Raw genomic sequence first — 21444 nt, 5'->3', positions numbered from 1 at the left:
TGTATATGGTCTTAGTTTAAATTAAATTAGTTACAGTTAAGACAGCTCAAACTTTCGTTTTAGTTTAAAGTACCGGGTATTATGTCTATTTATTGATAATTAACATACGCTACTATGGCTCATCAAACCCTAAACTAGCAATGGGCAACCAAGACATTTCATGCTTTAAATCCACAAGAGATCTTAGCCGATGAATGCGAGGAATTTGCTAAATTACTCTACAAACACTGAGAAAAATGACTTTCAAAGTTGCATTTTATATTCATATTTAATGAACCTAAGCATTGTTAAGGCAAATCTGACCATATCATCATCTATCTAAGTTATTGAATTCTGTTTTTATTTTTTCTCTCGATTTTGTATCATGTTTTAAATAAACCTAATTATTGTATACGCGTTTGCGTTTAAAAACGCGGATAAGACGACTCCCACCGTGTACAGATTAAACAATTTTGATTGGCTGATTGTCTAATGGGGTGGAGTTAAGACGCTTCGTTTTGTACACTGAAACAATGGTAAGTAACTTGAGGTTTACTTTTTTAATGAGTAATTTTGATATGTGGTACACCTTCACAAATGCCTCGATGGAGGAGACTGTCCAAAGTCTGGCTTATATTGATGAACTCAGTTTGTGAATCAAAGACATCCAGTGGCTGGTGGTGTTTTAATGTGATGTTTTATCATTGCTGTTGCTCACCTGTGCATTCAGTGTTAGATTTCAGATCATGTGTATGCCAGTGTAATGATATAAATACATTTGTCTCTAAATTACCCTTCAGCAGATATGGGGTGTATGCGCAGTTTGTTTTATATTTCTTCCAATATCTCACCCTCAATACAGCCTGCTTACAGTAGCAAATCGTCACAGCTGTGACATAACATTAAGTCTACATATGCCAATAATATTTAGGAAACAAAGTTCATCAAACCACTTTGGGGTCTTCAAAAAATGTGTTTTTTCTATATTAAGTCATCATTTCACTCTATACAGCAGATAAGTCTCAAAGCTTTCCCAGCACAAGCACGGGTGTTAAAAACCCAGAAGAGAACTTAGTTGAGAACTGTTTCCAAGCAAGTGCCACATTGTTCACTTTGCAAGAGTTAAAAAATACTTCTTGATATTGAAGAAAGAATATAACAAAAGAAAACAAAACTCATCCATCTGGGTCACATGAACATACACTTTATTCATATCAAGTCTTTTTTGTTTTAAGTTTTAAGGACGTAACATTAAATACAGAAGGCACTTACAAAAATTGTTAAATATAAACATATTAACATTGATTAAAATTAAAGTAAATGATAAAGACCAGATATGCCGCTTCATTGGCAGCCTCGTACAGTACATCTCAAGTAAAATCTACAGAATTGCTAATCTAAGTACAGTATAAAGAGGATTTATTGTTATTAGTTTAATGCCCCTACTAGGTTTTCATACATGATTTACTCATTTAAAATACAGATAGCACAAAACACAATTGTTTTTGTCACTAGTAAGTGGTTCTTGTTTTTCCTTGCAATTTGTTTCTTTTAAACGTCAGGCTTTGTGGTTTCTGCTCCCACAGAGTATTGGTACAGCTCGATCAGGCGGTTAGCCTCCCTCTGTCCTGACAGCAAAGCACCATGGGTAGTGGAATAGTATTTTCTGTGGGTGGCCTCTCCAGCAAACAACACCTGTAGAGGCTTTGGAGAAATGAAACAAAGAAAGAAAAGTCAGCTTGACCATCATTTCCTCTATAACAGTAACGCCTTAAGGCCGGTAAGCTATTTTTGCTATAGAAAAGTAATTTCACACTTTAGGTCTCTAGCCACTTGCTCTTTTTGCACAGCAACCGCTATGGGGTCGGACCGTTCCTTTTAACCTCCTAATTGCCAGCCTCTTTTTGTGTGTGTGTGTGTGTGTGTGTGTCTGCACGCAGTTGTTTGGTCCCTGTGCAACAAAACCGTCGTCTCATCTGACTCATAGACACAGCACAAGATGACACATTTAAAAACCACCGGGAGGTCGCAGATTCCCTGTCGACGGCGTTATAAACAGTATTATGTACATTTCAAACAATGAAAAATGGTGAAGCGGGGATCAAAGTGGCTCTTAACAGGATGTTTTCTATTAAAAAAATAAATTTGAAATCTACTTTTCTTTTCTTATAAAAAGAACCCAAAATCAAACGAATGTCCACTCACTGGAGCCTTTGTGTTCTTGTTATAAGGCATTGGCTCGGCCAGCTTTTCCACATCTCTGCCGCTAGAACCCACTTGCGTGAAGGAGTAAGACCCTCTGATGTAGGGATTACTTCCCCAAGAGGAGCGCAGGATTCGCCGTGGCTTCGGAATATTCTGGTTCCCTGTTAAAACATCAAAAGTAAGTAATTGAATTTATATTTTGGTCACCAATTGATCAAAACTCCAGACCAGTAGACCAAATGATGAATGATGAGGTAATACATTATATTGGCAAAAGTATTGGGACACCCCCTTCTAATAAACATGTTTATGTTTTTCAACAGTTCCAATCAAAACCAATCCTGCACCATACGATACCATATTAATAATTATTTTTCCATCTTAGTTAGTTGCAGCTGCTTTGGAAGGGTCAAAGGTGTTCAGATGGGTTCAGGACTTAGCTTTACGCAGACCAGTCAAGCTTTTCCGTACTAGACTGAATCAGTCAATTCTTTCTAAACCTTGCTTTGTGCACAGAACCATTGTCATGTAGAAAAGGGCCATTCCCAAACTGTTGGTATAAAATAAGCAACACACACTTCTGTGGAATATCATTATATTCTGTCGCATTTAGATGCTCACATAATAGACTAAGGTTCATTAGAATACTTTGTACATATAGTGTAGTCACTGTACACATCAAGCCATATAAGGATTTCATTGTAATGGATTCCCAACTAATTTGACTTACATTTGTCATGCATGAGGAATTAGCAGATGTTTCAGTTACCACTGCTAAGGTGTGACCAAATCCAAATCAACACACTAATTATTATACATAGGATTCAAGCAGATGGTATAGAGTGCCTGGAACTGGATTAAGACCTACTGACCTAGTTAGGGTGCACGACAGCCAGGTGACGTCATTGACAGAAAATGTGCTGACCCTGAGCTCTGACAAAGTACGTGTTCTGTAACTAAAGGGTTACAACAGTAAACTCAGTACTGTTTGCAGTAATGTTGGGACTGGGAATTGTTGTCACTGGGAATTTCTGAGCTGCATTCCTTACCATCAACTATTTATTTTTTGGGTGAACTGTCCCTTTAACCCGGGTACTGTACTGTATTGTCTGTTATTTGTTTATTTTAAAAACTAAAAGACCTGTACACAAATCTTTACGCACATACTGACCGGTGAACTTGCGCAGCAGTTCAGTGCATATCTCCGCCACGGTTTCATCATCGCAAGTCTCCATGCTCAGCGCTTCTTCTCCGCAGATCCATCCGCTCAGCATGTGGCCATAGCGCTCGGGCGGATACAGCACGTCAAAACTGCAGATCTTCCTGTACCAAAGCTCTTTCGTGTACGACGGGCTCTCCAGCTGCGCCTCATCCTCCCAGACGAACTGGATGCTGTTGCACTCAGGGCTCCAGAAAGGCTCCGCGAACTCCAGAAAGATCTTGTCGGTGGTACTAATGCCCAGTTTCTGAATGGCCTGCGCCTTGTCTTGAGGCAGGCCCGGGGAGAAAAGCGTTTCGTGAGCCTTCTTCATGACCCCGAGAGAAGCCGTTACGATCACGTGGTCTGCCGGCAGACACTCGCCGTCTTCGCACTCCACGCAGACCGGAGGGGGGCTGGGCCGCTCATCCCGGTTATGGTCGGCCTGGTCGGGGATTTCCTTAGCATCCTGGAAACTGCAGTTCCAGTGGATGCGGCGGACGGGTTTGCTGAGGCGAAGGACTCGGTTTGGGATGTCCTGAGCTAGGATCTCGACGACTTTAATGAAACCCACCGGAATGACGTGGTGAGCGCCGGGAATCTCGGTCCACTCCCCGAACTCACTTAGAGAGACTTCATCCATGCTGGGGGAACTGCTCTCGCAGCTTTCCACCTGAAGAACCCAAGAACATACTTCTTAGCACCAAATCCATGTAAATATGAGAATTCTTTACATGTGTTAATTTGGATTTACAGTTGTTTTCGTGCCGTCACGGTAAATGCTTCAGCTCTGTATTCTAAGGTTACAGTTCCTGAAGTTAAACAAACCAACGAGGCCATAAAGGCACATACCCAGCTGAGAGCTTTTTCTGCCTCTGCACCTTCCTCTCATGACCTCTTGCATTACAGTATAACACATAAAATCTTGCTTTTACCTCAATAGTCCAGAGCTTTCATGAAAGAATTTGAATCAGAATTATAGTGAATAACAGAGTACAGAACATGAGACGTCATGAAGAGGATTAATTTAATGATTGATTGCCATAACAAGCTCATTGTGAATCCAGAACATATTGTGAGTAATGACAAAAATGAAGTAGGGCTGGAATCCATTTCTCTAAGAGTGGAGCTATAAAGTTTTGAATTTCACAATAGGAAATCGCTACTGCGACAATATGTGAAGTATGGATTATGGATGTATGTGTTCCATAATATGTGTATTATGGAAGTATGGATGCGTAATTTGGGTGAGCCTGACAAGACTTGTAATACAAATGTGAGAACACACGCGACAGTGCTGATGTCATTGAAGAGCAGTAAATCAGTAAATACCAGGAACTAAATTCCCTGTGCTTTTGTCTCGTGTCTTGGCCTGTTAAAGGGCTGGTGGACATGATAGCCTTTCATAATCAGACCTTCAGTAGTATGTGATATATGTGAATATGACACATTGTGGAGTATTTAGTATTTTAATATGCACACACCAAAATGTGGAGATTAAAGAACTGCCCACCTTGAGGTACTGTTGTAGCATAGATAACTTGAGTTTCTTGGTGCTTTCTGAGTCATAAGGATCAAGAGTAATCTTCTTGCGCACAACATCTCGTGTGAAGATCCCCACGCTGTTCTGACTCTCAGCCCCCACTGGCTTTCCGTTCTGGAAGAACTCCTGAGTCAGCTCGTACACCTGTACCAGAGAAGGAGATTAAACCAGGGGTATTTTAAGTCATTAGATCATGGCAGTATGTTTGCCACGATCAAGAGTTTAATTCCATTGGTTGCAGTGGTTGCATAGACTTCTCTGTATAATCGCTGTATGCACTGCGTAGCCACAGGCATTTATTTAACAAAATAGATGGAACCAGAGAAAGATTGAGGGAGCGATATGAGAGAAAGAAAGCAGCGGTTCAAGACGAGGTAACAACTGTGCAAAAATTGAACTTTAGCCTTGCAGCTGTGAGCGAGAAGTGAAATATGCTTTCTCTGAGGGGAAAAACGACTTTTTCACACAAGCACAGAATCAAGAGATTAAACGACTTCTTTCAGTGGAAAGTACCTCTTTATTTTACACTCCTGTTCTACATGCACATACTATGTACCTACGGTGTAAGTGTATAAGTGGTATTTTCAGGTACCATCAATGATTTTAGATAAAACCAAAATATGTCCCAAAGCGAAAGAAAATGGTGTGGCGCAAATTCCTCTGGGATCCTTTCATGTACATACAGTACTGCCCAGAGGAAAGGAAAATCAAACATGAGATCTTCTCATCTCACATCTTTCTCCTAGACAGAAATGAGATCAAGTGAACATCAAATTGAGACATAAGGTTAAGTCTTCTGCTTCTCACATGTTTCTCCTGAGACATGTTCGACTCCATAACATCTCACACTGTGCTCACCTTCGCTAAAGACTCTAACATTCTCACATTTATCCCCTCTAAAGTTTCATAAGAGATCTCCGTAACATCTCATACTGGCCCTCATTTATCAAACAATCGTACGCCAGAAAACTTTGCAATACTTCGCATTTATCAATAAGGATGTGAGCGGTTGCAAATGTAAAAATAGATTCCAAAGCGATTTCTTATTTTCATGACATTAATAAAGTATTTTCTTTTCAAGCCTAATTATATGATTTTTTTTGTTTGAAATTGACAGGGTTAACGGTTGCTTTGGTGAAAAAAAACGGATGATTTTAGACTACTAAGATAATTTCCGACAATTAAAATTCACAATTAAAATAAAACATTAAAAACTACAATATATTTACATTCAATGGGTAAGTTTATCTATTTGCAAGGTTATAGCTTCTTTGTTTGACAAATATGCATTCTAATGAAAACAGACAACACGCATGCTTTAATGTTTTTTTTATTTGTGCGATGTTTATATGTGCTTGGGTGTGTGTGAAAGACGCGCACTGGGTCACAGCTCGAGGTTGCCTGCTTTTGTGTGGCAGGCTCCAGGCTGGTTTGTGGGGGTTGTCTTGCCTCCGACAGATCTGAAAGAGAAAACTATAAATGAAGCAAAACTGTGCGTGCTTGATTTAAGAAGCCTGAAATGCAAGATTAGCAGCATTAGATTTTAAACATTTATCCTCTTTAGAAACATGCATCTGTCTCCTCTGCCACAGACCATTTTTTCTTCACCTAAATGAAGAAAATTGTAAAAACATTTACAATATAAACTTTATTCTATAATTGCGGCGCAAAAATGATCAGTCATTTATATCTACATTCGTTTAACACTAACACATTGATGTAGGCTAACTCAAACAAAGTTCTTCAAGAATGAAGACAGATTATAATTTTGTTTAAATGCACTACCTAAACAACTTAAAACGATAATACTTTCAGTGTAAAAATAATAGTGAAACAATCATTTGCGGTGATGTTAACAAAATATATATATCCAATAAAAGATACAAACCTGATGAGCTGCAGTTCGGTTCACTAAGCCGATGCTGTTGACCGCAGTAGTGATGTCTTTCCAAACTGTTTTTTTACTTCCTTTGATTCCGCTTTTCAAGGTTAAAGATTCAATTTCTACATCAGAAAAGTTCCTCTTTAAGCCGGATTATGTTTCTCCATGTTGCAAAATCTAGGGGCGAGTCATCTACACCCAGAATTTATACGGCCAACATCTCACACTGTGCTCAGAGTTTTCTCCTGAGAAAGAAACACTAACATTTATTACCTCTAAAGTTTCTGAAGAGAGTCTTATAAATAATCAAATCAATTCTGATTAACTATCAAATTAGATGGGGATTGACACATGAGCCATTTAATGTGCCATTCCAACAATACCGGGTTGGCCATTCAGCAAAGAAATCTCAATGGTTACTTATCCTGTTTTTCTTTCTGATAACAGCATATGGTACAGTACATATTTCTACCAATAAATAATGTGGCATATGCACTTAAATTATACAGCTTTCTTATTGTATCAACAAATAAAGAGAAGTATTCACTTTTACGTATTTTTTCGATTATTTATTGGTGCACACTTTGTGAAGTCGTTGAACTCATAAACATTAAGAGGAGACAGATGTGAGAATGATAGAGTCTCTAGCTATGGAGAATAATCTGAGCGCAGTGTAAAATGTTATTGAGATCTCTTATGAAACTTAAGAGGAGATAAATGTGAGAGTGTTTGACTCAGGAGACAAGTGAGAAGCATGAGACTCAAGCAAGTCTCTATGTGACGTTAATGTAACCTCATTTATGTCAAAAGGAGCACCAGCCAACTACAGGGGACACAGGGAACAACTCCAAATCACTTTTTGGAGCTTTTGCATTTGGTCATTCTTGCAGTATATTTACAATATTAGTTAAAAATTCTAATTTAACACATTTCACCTAAATTGAAATTTAAGATATCTTGGGCTGGTTTACAAAAACTTCTTAGACTAGTCTTCAAAGTTAGTCATCATTTTTTAAAGTCTGGTATAGACTGATTGCCCTTTGTTTACCCTAGAGAAAAATAAACATACTTACATTTATTTGAAATACATTTATTTCATGCTAAGTATGCAAAACCATTTATGTCATTAATGAAAATACAATAAGAATTTAATTGTGGTATACTAAATTGGTATTTCTGGGTTAAAAGTATGCTAAATTGGAACAACTAATTTTGTACCTAATATACTTTAATTGTGCAGAAAAAGGGCTGAAGTTCAACTAAAGATAAATTTAAGTGTATTTGATTGTGCTAAAGTGGAACTATTGAAAGACAAGTATACTTCAGGTACACTTTAAATGTCGCGACATTAGAACACATTGGTATTAAAACAGAGGCTAAATACAAAGAAATGTCCATTGTGTATAAGTAGTACTCCAAATAAAGTTTGATTATAAATTTACATCAGTAAGTCATGTCAGTAAATATGTTAATACATTTAAACTATACTTAATATGAAATAAATGTGTTTTAAATGAATTGTTTTTTTACTAGGGCAACTACTACTTGTTCTAAAGTAACTATTCAACTAAGTATAGGCAGCTGATACATAAATGAGACATGTAAGAGAATAATCAGCCCTTAGTATACTGATCCAAGGTAACTCCCTGTCAGAAACATACCCTTGTGGGCAGCACATCAACATCGCAGCACGGCATCACCTCCGGCAGCACGAGTTTGAATCCCGGCTAAAGCCTACCTTCCTCTTCCTGCTGTCTCTCATCCTTCGGTCATGTCCAATGAATGTTAAAAAACAATATCATCATCATCATAAAAATAAAATAAAAAAATTCTCCAGTTTTTCTTCTTTTCATAACTTTCTCATGTCTCACTTGCGTCTACTTTCAATTCTCCTAATGGATTTTAGGAGAAATCCAGGAAGACAATGCAGATACCTAAATGAGACAATAAAGAGATTTCCCAAGCTTCCTTCACCACAATCTCGGTTTTGGCTCTCTCAGACATCTCTCATTTGCGTCTATTTTTGTTTCTCCTAAAGAATTTTAGTAGAAATATCTGATAAACTGCTCTTTATCAAGAAACATATGAAGAATCACAACAATGTCTCCTAAGCTTAGAAAAAGCCACCAATGAGCAAAAATAAACTCTGGTGAAGACACAATATATAATCTGTAGTTTGGAGCAAAGATATCCCTGATTTATGAGCCCTTCCCATCCTCAGGAAAGCTCGCACAACAGAATCTTTTACATGCTCCAGTATCTAAGAGAAATCGCACTGAAACACAGCTTTGTAAAGTGAGACGAATACAAATGTCCCTATTTAGAGCAAAGCGGCAAGAAGCATACACCAGATTTACATTATACATACCTAAAGCAATTCAAGCCACACATTTTATTAGTTTATGTGTTGACAATGCTCTACCAGCTCCAGGAGATTTATAAATCCAAGCCTATAGATTATTATAGTATAGTATAGTGGCCCAAAAATGCTCTAGCTCATTGGGTGTACTGTACTGTACTTTTCATCACCTCGTTGTACAGGTCACTGAACTCCTCCACCAGGTCCTTGGGGATGCGCTTGCCATTGTTGGTCTGGTAGTGGGCCAGACCATTCTTGGCATATAGGCTGATGCGACCCACGCTTCGCTCCTCCTCTGTGGTGTGCTCCAGTAGCCCATTGTCCTCGGCCAGGTGGTAGATAGGGTTCCCGTTCGCACCATGGATCCAGGTTGCTCCAAGTTCCAAAGTGGCTTCACCTGTAGAGAGGAGTTGGAGCTTGTTATGAAGGTAGTGTCAGAATTTTTAATTTTCATTAAAGAATAAAGGTGAATGTATGAATGAAGGCATATTTCTATTTTTATGATTCGATATTCTGTTTAACTCAAAAATACATCTCAACGCAGAGTCAAGCAGATCACGACTTATGATTCACAATGTCTTTAAAAATTAGTAAATAGGTAAATAGTAAACAGTAAATAGGCCTATGTAAATGTTCTTTAAAGTAACTTTAAAAGTAACTTTAAAGTTACCTATTGATTTACTTAATTTGTATAAAACAAATTGCATGTCGCATGTAGCTTGCATGTGGCGAATATTTTGCCACACATAAAGAAGCATTTTAATGTAAACCCTGCAAACTGTATGATAAACATTATTTCAACATCAAGAGAAATAAGCAACCAGGGTCTAGGGAGGGGCAAGGGGGGCATTTCCCACAGATTTTTCCCAAAAATATCCAGCTGACAATTAAAAAATTAAAAAAATTAAATACTAAATACATATAATTGAATTAGACATTCGTATTATCTTTTAAACAATAACCTGTCAATTTAATCACAGAACGATGTATAAAAATTATGCATGCGCAAACTGATATCTGCCAAAAATATGAAATTGCCCCCCTCCAGTCGAGCCTACGGCGCTCTTTTAAAAAGATGTTTTAAAGGTCCAGTCAGTGAAATCTAGCTGCATGGTTGCTGACGGCTGACAGAACATGGCGAATAACATGCAAGGGGACCCACGGTGTATGTAGATAAAAATAGCTCATTCTAAGGTAATAGAAACATAACGTTCCATTGTGTAAGCTCTTTATACACATTTGAAGGCATAGCCGTGTACACTACACTGCATTTCTATCAATATATCCTCCCAAAAACTACACACTGGACCTTCAAATAACACGTTTTTGTGTTAGGGAATTTAAACACACTAGTCAGTGTGTTTTGATTTTGGATAAAAAGGACAACATAAGGTTGAGATGTCTTCAGGAAAGATAAATTTCTCACCGTGCCGAATGCTCTGCACTCTGCCTCCTATACGGGCCGCAGCTTCTAGCACTGTGACATTGGCGAAGCCGTTCTCCAATAGGGTTTTGACAGTGGCGAGGCCGGCCAAGCCCGCACCGATCACTACTATTCGCGGTTGTCGTTGTCTGTGTAAGGCTCTACTAAGAGGATCATCAGTGCTGTCTGAAGATATTTCACAACTTTGCATGCCGTCCAAGCTCTTCTTCTAAGGAATCTGAATGAGGGTGAGACGGGTAGAATTATTAGAGTGAACATGGCAGACGAATAATAGAAACAACTCGCGCGGTCCTAAAAATAGTCTTTGTATCTTTAAAAATGTGGTTTAAGGAATCAAGAGCAAACACAGTGCCTATTCAGAGCACAATCTCAAATGACACTTTAAATGGTGCGTAGGGTAAGTGTGTGAGTTTACAAAGCCACTGAAGTATTGCAGACAAATCAAACAGACCGGTGAAGGTGTTCAATTCGTTTAAACTTGACTTCCCCATCTGTGCACATTATGTTTGACGGAGCATCAGCCTTAAATCAACATGTCGTATATATACGGAGTCCATCACACCAGTGAATGGAAAAGGACTGTGAAAATAATCACGCTGCGATAGCCACGAGGAAATGAATGTGCTCTTCACATTTCCGTTTCGCCTTTTAAGACAACGTCTTCATCTAAACACACCAGGTTGTGTGTGACAGCCGAAAGAAAAGGACGCGCCTGATGTTAGACAGACCTCATAAGAGAAGTTTATCAAGGACCTGAAGAGGGGTAGAGGCATAATGGAATACGGTGATGGATACAGGATGTTATTACGGTAGACCAAACAAAACTTTAATCAGTAACGCTGTAATCTTTCGGCTCATCAAAGTGAAAGGAAAATGTACCACTGGATTTATCCATTAACACCCACACATACATACACACCCTCGTTGTGCCAACATTATCATTGTACCCTGGAAAGATATTCGCTGACGTGTGCTAAGGAAGAGACGATCTGAATGAATAGGATTTGAATAGGTTATCTGGTTGTACTGTGTTTTGAGGCCTCCAGGTGGGAGTTTACATTTTATTCTTGAAGCAATATCTAACATTTTCTTTGAGGACGCTGATCTGAGACTGTTTTGTGCCTTTTGTGTTTTGACTAGCAGAGCAAGCTGATTCCAAAATAGCTCTTTCAATGTCGGTTCGTGTCCACACTGAGAATATAGGAATGATGTTATTATGTGCATTTGTAGGTCATTGAGACAGTCCCTGTTGCACTGACAGAATCAGTGAGGCGTCCACTGTTTAAATTGTGACTCACAACAGTAACTGCTATAGAAAAGACTACTGTCGGACATAAAGGTGCTTGGGTGTCATCCCGAATTGAAAAGGGCTGGTTCCGAGAAAAAGATCATAGCCAATCTAATCAGTGTTTTTAATCCTACCAATACCAAACACCACATACTGTTTAGGGTTAACCTGAGGGCTTGTTGTATTAACATCTATATTGCGTGATTTACTCACTTTAAAACCCTTATTTTAGCACAACAGATGGCTGTCCTTCCCTTTTGACGCATCAGAGCACTTCAGTGTCTACAAATTCAATGTGGTCATGTGTGTGTCCGAATACCTGTTTTCAGTGATCAAATTGAGATCATTTAACACCTTTATTCATCATTCAAAATGAACGTTTAAACGGGTTTGGAGTGTACCTGTGATATTTACACCAGACACCAGAGATTCCTGAAACACTGCTGTAGGCTGTAGAAACAGCCGTACCACTTAAAAACGTTACAAATATCACACACCCTTTTTCCATTCAATGGTTACGGAAGATAGGGTTTGTATACTGTACGCAAGAGGAAGTCCTTGCCTCGTGCTAAGCCTTATTTCAAGGGAAAAGCAGGAGGTCACTGATCTTATCTACTAGTCGATACAAGATAAAGTGTTTCCCGTTGTTCCAGCATAGTGATTCTACAAGCTGATCCATGAAAATGTTTCTTTCAAATTTCTCCCTACAATCTTTAAAGTTCCACACTATCGATAGGTTTCCAGTCTCCATTATATTGCTTCATGTGTGACCGAAACTAAACATTACTCAGTGCTGACAGAACAATCTGTTCCATAAACATTGATTGACCCCAAAAAGGGAAGTAACCTTTTATAACTTGAAATTCTCCTTTTTGAGCGACCTCAAATAGCACATATTTGTTTAACTTCACTGTAGCTCCCTTTCTTCCTTTTTTGTGAATACAATTTTCTTCAACTAAACCTTAAGCACCGAAGCCTTAAGCAACAATACCTGTGTTTGGATCTTTTATAACCACCATTGTTTAACCTATAACACACTATAACACCGGTTCAGATTCATCAGATACCCGCAGACTTTCGGGGGGTGGTTTCCCGCATAGGATTTAAATCTAATTTTAATGTTAGAGGTGTCTTGATCGAAAACTACTTGTACTGACATGTCTTAAAATACATCAGTGCAATTGTTTTGTCTCAAGATGCACACCAGTAAACTTTATAAAGTATGTTTTAAAAAATGACTTAAATATCCTGATTTAATGCATAGACCTGTTTAAAGATAATCCCTGTCCAGACACCACCCCTGGGGGTCGCAAACAATCTCTAGATGACCTACAAATTATAACCAGCATCCTTTGTCCAGCTTGAGACTAGAGGGGCAGGCATACAAAGGACACATTGTATATGTTGTCTCTTTATTTTATATTTACAAAAAATTCCCCTTTCCTGGAATCTTAACAAATTGACACAGATTAATACATTTTAAGGAAAACCTATAGATAAAACATCTATCTCTGGGTTCTAAAAATGCTCAATTTTACATATTAGAAGATATTGAGTTTAAACATGAAATATAGAACAAAGATTTGCCCCTTAAAGTAAAACCATACAATTAACCATGGCTTTACTAAAGTAACCATAGTTCAACCACGATGTTTGCATTTATACAAATGGTACAACAAATTTACTATAGGGCCTAATAAAACAATGGTTCATTTTTTCTAAGAGTCTGTGTGTATGATTGTTAAAATCAAACACAACTACAACTGATATACTGTATTATGCGTAAAGTGCAAAGTATCAATTGCATATTGTTAACCTACTGTCTCGTTTATGTAAAGCTGCTATAAAATGATCTGTATTGTATAAAGCTCTAGCCTACATAAATAAACCTTACTTGACTTTTACGAAGCATTTGTTTAAGGAATCTTATTCCAACTGGTTTGAACTTTGACAAGCAAAATTAAGCTTGTCTGTGGCTTGTTTATATTGTTATGTTAAGGGTAAAATGAAAATAACACGTAGGCTATATGATAATAAGTAGCTGTATGCGCGAGACCCGAGGCGTCATTTGAGTTTGATAAGTTTTGGTGCTGATGAAGTAGCGGCACAAAGTGCGTCCAGAGGAATCAGCGCTGCCACGTAAGTAGCCTACAGACTGTCATAGGCGAATGGCCTTCATTGATAACCAAAAAAAAAAACATATCCCTGTTAGCATTTTAAACACCTCTTTCATAAAATCTGCTATCACCTTTTAACATATTACCAAATATTGAAGTCAATTTGTATACATGCCAATATAACTCCGTATTATAAGAAGCAGTGTAGAGGCAGTTGAATGAAACCACACACAATAGACTGTGGTTTCGTGATAAAAACGAAGAAATAAAAAAACGCATTCCGGATCCAATATAAAACACCGAGAGAAAGCGATCACTGGTGGGAGTCAGTTCTGTTTACAATTCGGCACTGATTCTCAATATCACCGTAAGCAACATTGAACGTTTAAACACATTCGGGTAGCGTATCGATAAAACAGCATGTTAATTCGTATGGTCGTTACCTGACTTTATCGTCTTCGGCGATCCTCTCTGTTCTTTGTGTATTCGCAGTGTCTCGCTGTGTATTTATGTGTCTTGAAACCAGAAGCAGCCAGTTTGGACGATGCCGCTGCCTCCTCGCTGAATAAATATGAGGATCTGTGACGTACCGACGCGAACCCAATACGAGCGTGACTCACTCTTCCACTGTCACACACGGGATGTTTCAACTATAAGCTACACAAAGCACACCACTACTTTTCAATACGACAGAATACAGTATTGTTGAGACTTTTGTCGTCCAAGAAATGAGATGTTCAACTATTCAAATAATGTGAATTGTAAAGGGAAAGTACAGCTAATTCATTTAACTCATGTAATAACACAGTAGGCTATTATATAAAGAAATAACTTTGTGACTGATCTTTCAGTATTTAACTAAATCTTCTCAGTCAGTTACAGAATAAGAGTGGATTTACAAAAGGATATTTAATGTTGTTAATATGCATTATTGTGATCAAAGAACAACCTAAACAATTTTCCCCCATATGCTCCCCATAGAAAAGGTTAGGATGTCACATTTTAAAATTTTGTTTATGCATTAGTTTTCCTTTAAAAATGCTGACTGACTCAATGCTCGATAGACTACGCCAAGCAAAAATAATTAATCAAAGTGTGCTTTAAAGAATTAAAAGAATTAAAGAATTTGACATGCTATTGGGTACAAGATTTACTTTACTCACAAAGATTAAAAGCAGCTTCTGAAGACAAATGTTATTATGTCGCTTCTCTTTTTATGTGTATTTGTATCATTTAAAGGTTTAATCCCATCATACCTAGAATTCATTTTACAAGATTCAAGACAGTTGTTTGAGTATAAACAGCATGCACATTTTTTACCAAGAAAAAAGAGGAGGTTCGATGCTGATCAATGATCAATGCGTCCTTGTTGTGACAACATGTATTTTTCATTTTGGTATAATATTTATATGCATGTATCTAATCATTATGTTTCTTTTTAAATTGCATTTGTCCCTTATATATGTGCTGCATTTTTCACACAGCTTAAAATATCCTTGACACAGCTCAATTTGGTGTGGGTAAAAGTTAAAAATCTTGACAAGATAATGCTTGAAGTATAAGATATGATTGAAAAGTAAACTAAAAAATATAAGGTTTTAATGTTTATTATATTCATAAAATATGAATGCTGACATGGCTCCTATGAGTGCATAGAGATATATAAATAAATACTTTTTCTTTGCCTGGATATTTGTGTTTTTTCACAGGCAATTTATGGCAAATGTATAGATCTGGGATTTTGGGGGAAAATGGTTGACTGATAAAAGCACAAGAAAACATTCTTGTTCAAATGTGAATTATATTTTCTTGCGATATTTTGTTTCCTTCATATAGTATAAAAGTTAATCGTTAAAATATCATCGGAATGATTCATTTAGACAGTTACTCGGCTCTAATTATTTCAGGGGTTTCACAGTGTGACCTTAACAGACAAAACCTTCAAGCTTTCAAATGTTAAGAGGTTCATCTTTAAAAACTCAGATAGAACATTCAGGCTAATTAATGAAATGTAGCACTTCAACCTCTTTTTCCTTAATGTAAGTCAAAAATACACAGTAATAATGAGAAGAACTCAAGCTGCATTAAAAAGCTATATCCACACTGTCTTTAACTGGACTTCAATTTTTACGCTGACCTAAAACCAGCTCAAAGTCTGATCACAGGGTTTTTTAACCAACACCCATAAATAACTTACTGTGTGTACATCCAGCATACAAAAAGTAAACCAGGCCTGTAATAGGCATATTCTGTGCCATGTAGTTATATTGCAAAATTTGACAGGCTTTGGGTTAAAAAATGGGATTAGCAGCTGGTTTGTACGTTCCGGAGTTACAAGTTGCATAAAACTATTTAATACCCATTCATGAATGCATGCCAACTAAGGATTAAATGTTCATTTTGAAATTAGAAAAACATTTTTTGGTGTGAATTTATGGATACAGTTACGAAAAATATATTTATTGAGATGTGAGTGATTTCAAAGCTTTACTTTTACTACGGGAAAAGTTTCAAAAACAAGTAGCAAACTGATGATGAACGTGTGACTGATGCTGAACAAACAAAAAAAACAAAAACTGTCTAAGAGAACCACAATGCAGAGCTTTCACCACACAGTCTGTGGTTAGTCACATTTACGAGAAGTACCTTCAGTCTATTCAGAATCTCTTGAGTCAGCAGTTAGATGTTAGGCAATCGGTGTAAAGATTTGCTTTAATGCAAACGGTGTGAAAAAGAGAAACAACAATCACGTAAACAGTCTGGCAAGAGATTCTTGCAAGCCTCTTTTAAGAACTGGTTGTTTGACATTTTGACAACAATAACTGATTTCTTTAGAAGTCAAAAACCTAGGCAAATCTGTCAACAAATGTCAGGTGTGAGCATGAAGCGGAGCAAAAATGTTTAAAGTGGTGTCATCTTTTATTGAGACCTAAATCTTTGTATGGGCAATACTGAATACAGTAGTGGTTGTGGTTTGTAAATGTGTGGCATTAGCCCGGATTCGTTAATTTAAATGTAGACGCGCGGCAGGTGAATTGGGCCTCATTTGTGAAGTATTTCAATTTTAGCATCTTAGACATGCATATTAGGTCGTTTTGTAAATTCTCAAAATAAGTGTTTACAGTGAAACGCTATTGTTGACACAGCGTCTTTGTAATGAAATGCAAAACAAACATGCACGAGGGTGTTACATGTACACAATAAATGTACCACAACCACCCACTATTTTGATTATGAATCCTAAATTGAATCTTATTACTTGTTTCACATTAACATCAACACATTAAATTGTATATTACAGGGATAGTTCACACAAATAAAAATTCTGTCAACATTTACTCAACCCAAAGGTGTAACAAAGCTATATACATTTCTGTGTTCTGTTGAACACAAAAGAAAATATTTAAAAGAATGAGAAACCAATCAGTTCTGGGGCACCATAGACTTCCATTGTAGTTTTCTTCCTACTATTGTAGTCAATATTGCCCCAGAAAAGCTTTGTTACAACCATTCTTCCAAATATCTTTCTTTGTTTTAAGCACAGTAAGAAAATGTATAGGTTTGAGTAAATCATATATTTTTTTGGGTGAACTATTCCTTTAACATTGTAATACGTTGTAAGCAGTTTGAAGCAAGTCAAACAAACTGTGATTCCTGCCACACCATTCGATGAGTCAATTGTGTTGTGTATGTTGATACCTGTCCGTCAAAGCAAACAGGTGTATAGTGCCACAGTGCTACATTTGAAGAAATTCTTAAGTACTTTGGAAATTCAGAAAAAAAAGAGTGATTTCACAAGATAAACTTTACATCTCCTGTCACATATCTCTGCGAGATCACTCTCATCACTAGATATAATACATGTTCTCAACTTTGTGTCCAATAATTATTTCCTCCACACGAATAGACACAAGTCTTCTGAATAAGAGGAACGTGGTGGAATGTTGTAATAGGCCTTTACCAGTGGACATGTCTATTAGAATGACTCTTCTGTTTCTGTCACAGAAGAGCGCATAGACTTCACATTATGAATGCTGCCCGCCTATACTCCGTATTCTCTAGCAGTCCAAATGGCACTGGCCGAGTGCCTCAACAGTACAAAAGAGAAAGGAGAAAGTGTCTTTTCATCTATGCAAACTAAAAGCAAGCACAGGAACTGGGTGGAAGAGTTCTCATCAGCAGGCTTTTGTGGATGTTGGCAGTGGCTGATTTGTGGGCTGATCTGTTTTGCGATTTCTCTCGTCATTTGTTTGGAATGGGCCGGCTTGTTCCGAGGCTGTTTGGATAAAATGCACCTGACGCTACTTTGATACACCTAATGGATTTTTATTTTCAGTTTCTTATACAGTTTAAGAGGAATGTTTACACAGAAATGAGGATTCTGTCATCATACACACAAAGAATGTTCTAAACAACACAAGTGGATGGAGACCATGCTGTTAAAAAGGAATAGTTCACCTAAAAATGGGTTAGAATTAACATTCAAATTGTTTAGTTCAAGTTGTTTAGTTTAAAATGTACTGTGAAAAAACATACGGTTGGCTTCGACAAAAATAACCTATTTTTTCAGATCAACACTGAAATGATACTTTCGTGTGAATTTGATAGCACTGGGTAAAGAATAAAAAAAATTGAATACGGTTCCAAGTGTAAAGGTTTCATCAGAGCTATTTGATCCAGGATCAGCCTGGGAAAGCTGACAAAAAACAAGCTTTGTGGCCTGTCGTCTTTTTTGGAGCTCTAGAACTTTTTATGTAAAGTTCTCCTAAAGGGTTTTGGTTTGATCGGCTTCCCCCTGACAAGCAAATCTGTGTTCTCAAGGTGGTAAAACCTGAAATCCTCTACATTGTGGAATTAATAAACTGTCTTCGTAACATACTTAAGACACACAGTCTTAATGAAGCTCTTAACATGATTAAATGTTTGAGGGTAAAGGTTAATTTGAATGAATCTGTGTGATCTCATTTTTTTATTACTATTTGCTTTCGCGCCAGTGACATTAGTCTAGAGGGTAAGTATTGCTTTTTTCTAGTAGGCCTATTTGTATGATTTTGTATGATACACAACGTATAAATTGATATGAATAAGCCACCTGGTAATATAGTTACAAAATCTTGTGAAACCCGATTGTGCATACTGGGTGAACTGTCCCATGAGCATTTGTCTATATGTTGTGTCTTAATTATAACTATTTTAATTATGATAAAGATGAGTGCGATTGTTTATTATCATTAGGATTTATATCAATTTTCTGCGATCTTTCATTCAGATGATTCTCCATTTCTGTACGTTTACAAGAATACGTGTGAAAACTGTGTGCACTGTGTTAGTGTTAATTGGAGAACATTAGACTAATTTGTGTGTATGGCGGGAGCAGAATGATGTACTAACAGGGACAGTCATAATATGATGTAACTAATAGAGAGGAATTTTAATTGACACAATATAAAGCATCAATTCTAAATGAAATGAATAACTTCCGGTCCAACCAGACAAGTCGAGACAGTTACATCTTTCTGATTAACTCTCTCTCCCTCTCTCTCTCCCATGGTCCCTTATTCTTTTGTATGCCCTCCATCACAGCCCTGGTTGCGCAACAGTTTTGGCTGTTGAGCTTTCTCTTCATTGTGGTTTTTGTGGCACAGTGTTCTGTTACCATGTGTTACGAGTAAATCTCATTTACCATTGTGCCATAACTTATCAGGCCAGCCCACCCTCCCATAAGCTTCTTACGTAAAGAGGTGGAGTGTTACATCATTTCAATTCATATTCATGACCACGAGCTGAGGAAGTTTATAAAATCTTCCCCTTCATCTTGACCCTGAAAATTAACAATGTATAAACTCTAGGTTGCTTTGGATAAATGCATTTAAATCTAAATTACTCTATAACATTAGGGATACACTACAAAAAGTTTAATATGGCATAAAATAGAAGTACTAACGCTATGTAACAAATACAGTTCATATCTTTATATAAAAAAAATAAGTGAAGAATCTTTGGAATGCCTGTGGGTGATCAATTTAGGATCCTTAGGACCTTCACACACTGTCACAATCGAACCGCTACCCTTTGCCTTTGCGCTAATACGTGTTTTTATGCTTCTTTCGCGTGTAATAAATTGCTCATGCATGTATAATGTAAATTTGCAAAAATTAAAGAGTCGGAACAAAAGATGCATCCTATTTAAAAGTGAATACTCCCCCAGACCGAAATGTTCCCAAATGTTTGCGCAAGTAAGGTGACCGTAACTGTCCGTACAATTGCTTTGGAACCTGATGTTCCAAATATGGTAAGAGGCGTTACATTTCCGTCACATGCTTGCAGTATTCGACTTTTCACTAAGCACTGGTTAACTTACCAACAATAGCACACCTAGATTTTCAGAGCGATGAGTTTCAGAGAGGCGGGGCAAAGAGGAGATTCAAACGTGCACGGTATATGGAAAATAATGTGTTTTTTAACCTTAAATCGTGTATACACATTGCATTAATCTAAAACAAACGATAATATTTGTTTGAGCCGTGTCATTTGACCCCTTTAAAGACTGGGTCGATTGACTATTGTGAATTTTGTAACCACGCTCGTGTGACATTCCTGTCTGTCCCTAGACTTATTTTCCCCATTTAAGCTCATGGACATTACTTTTCCCACATCCCTCATCGTTGACTGTTTTCACATGTTCCCACAATCCCTCATCGTTGACTGTTTTCACATGTTCCTCTGACCCAACTCCCGTGCGGCCTTCCAGAGTGTCCTGAGCCGGTCCTGTCAGGCCATCCAGTGTGTTCCGAGCCGGTCTTGTCCGGCCTTCCAGTGTTGCGAGCCGGTCCCGTCCGGCCTTTCAGTGTGTTCCTAGCTGGTCCCGTCTCGCCTTCCAGTATGTTCCAAGCCGGACCCATCTGGCCTTCCAGAGTTCCCCGAGGCTAGAAAGGCTAAAATTAATCAGCCCGGCCCTCCAGTGTGTTTTGAGCCGGTCCCGTCTGGCCTTCCAGAGTTTCCAAGGCCAGTCCCGTCTGGCCTTCCAGTGTGGTCCGAGCTGGTCACGTCTGGCCTTAGAGTGTGTTCCGAGCCGGTCCCCAAGGTTCCCCAGTGCCCAGTCCCCAAGTTTCCCCAGTGCCCAATCTCGAAGTTTCCCCAGTGCCCAGTCTCGAAGTATCCCCAGTGCCCAGTCTCGAAGTATCCCCAGTGCCCAGTCTCGAAGTATCCCCAGTGCCCAGTCTCGAAGTATCCCCAGTGCCCAGTCCTGAAGTATCCCCAGTGCCCAGTCCCATTTGTTTCGATTTAAAAAAAAAAAAGTACAAGCCAGCGGGGGAGTGGGGACAACCAGACTTGGGAACATTTGAGAGCAACTGGGCTAAATGTGAGCACCCCCTTAGTTAAAGGCATAGTTAATCCAAAAATAATGGTAGTGGATGATGTCCCAGAA

At 38.0% G+C, this 21444-nt stretch overlaps 1 protein-coding gene across 1 annotated transcript; it reads right to left on the bottom strand.

The window, feature by feature from the left end:
- Positions 1-1161: 1161 nt before the first annotated feature.
- On the bottom strand, positions 1162-14579 carry smox (spermine oxidase). The gene is made up of 7 exons (XM_056729558.1): positions 14459-14579; positions 10593-10827; positions 9337-9563; positions 4896-5069; positions 3356-4055; positions 2185-2345; positions 1162-1683 (listed from the first exon to the last, which is right to left on the bottom strand). Exons 2-7 carry the CDS (start codon positions 10798-10800, stop codon positions 1531-1533), a joined length of 1623 nt encoding a protein of 540 aa, XP_056585536.1. The 5' UTR covers positions 10801-10827; positions 14459-14579; the 3' UTR covers positions 1162-1530.
- Between the last annotated feature and the right edge of the window lie 6865 nt (positions 14580-21444).

This window comes from Triplophysa dalaica, chromosome 2 (genome assembly GCF_015846415.1).
Source record: "Triplophysa dalaica isolate WHDGS20190420 chromosome 2, ASM1584641v1, whole genome shotgun sequence".
Taxonomy (NCBI): Eukaryota; Metazoa; Chordata; class Actinopteri; order Cypriniformes; family Nemacheilidae; genus Triplophysa; species Triplophysa dalaica.
Note: the sequence above shows the minus strand (reverse complement) of the source record. Positions and strands in the feature narration are given on the sequence as shown.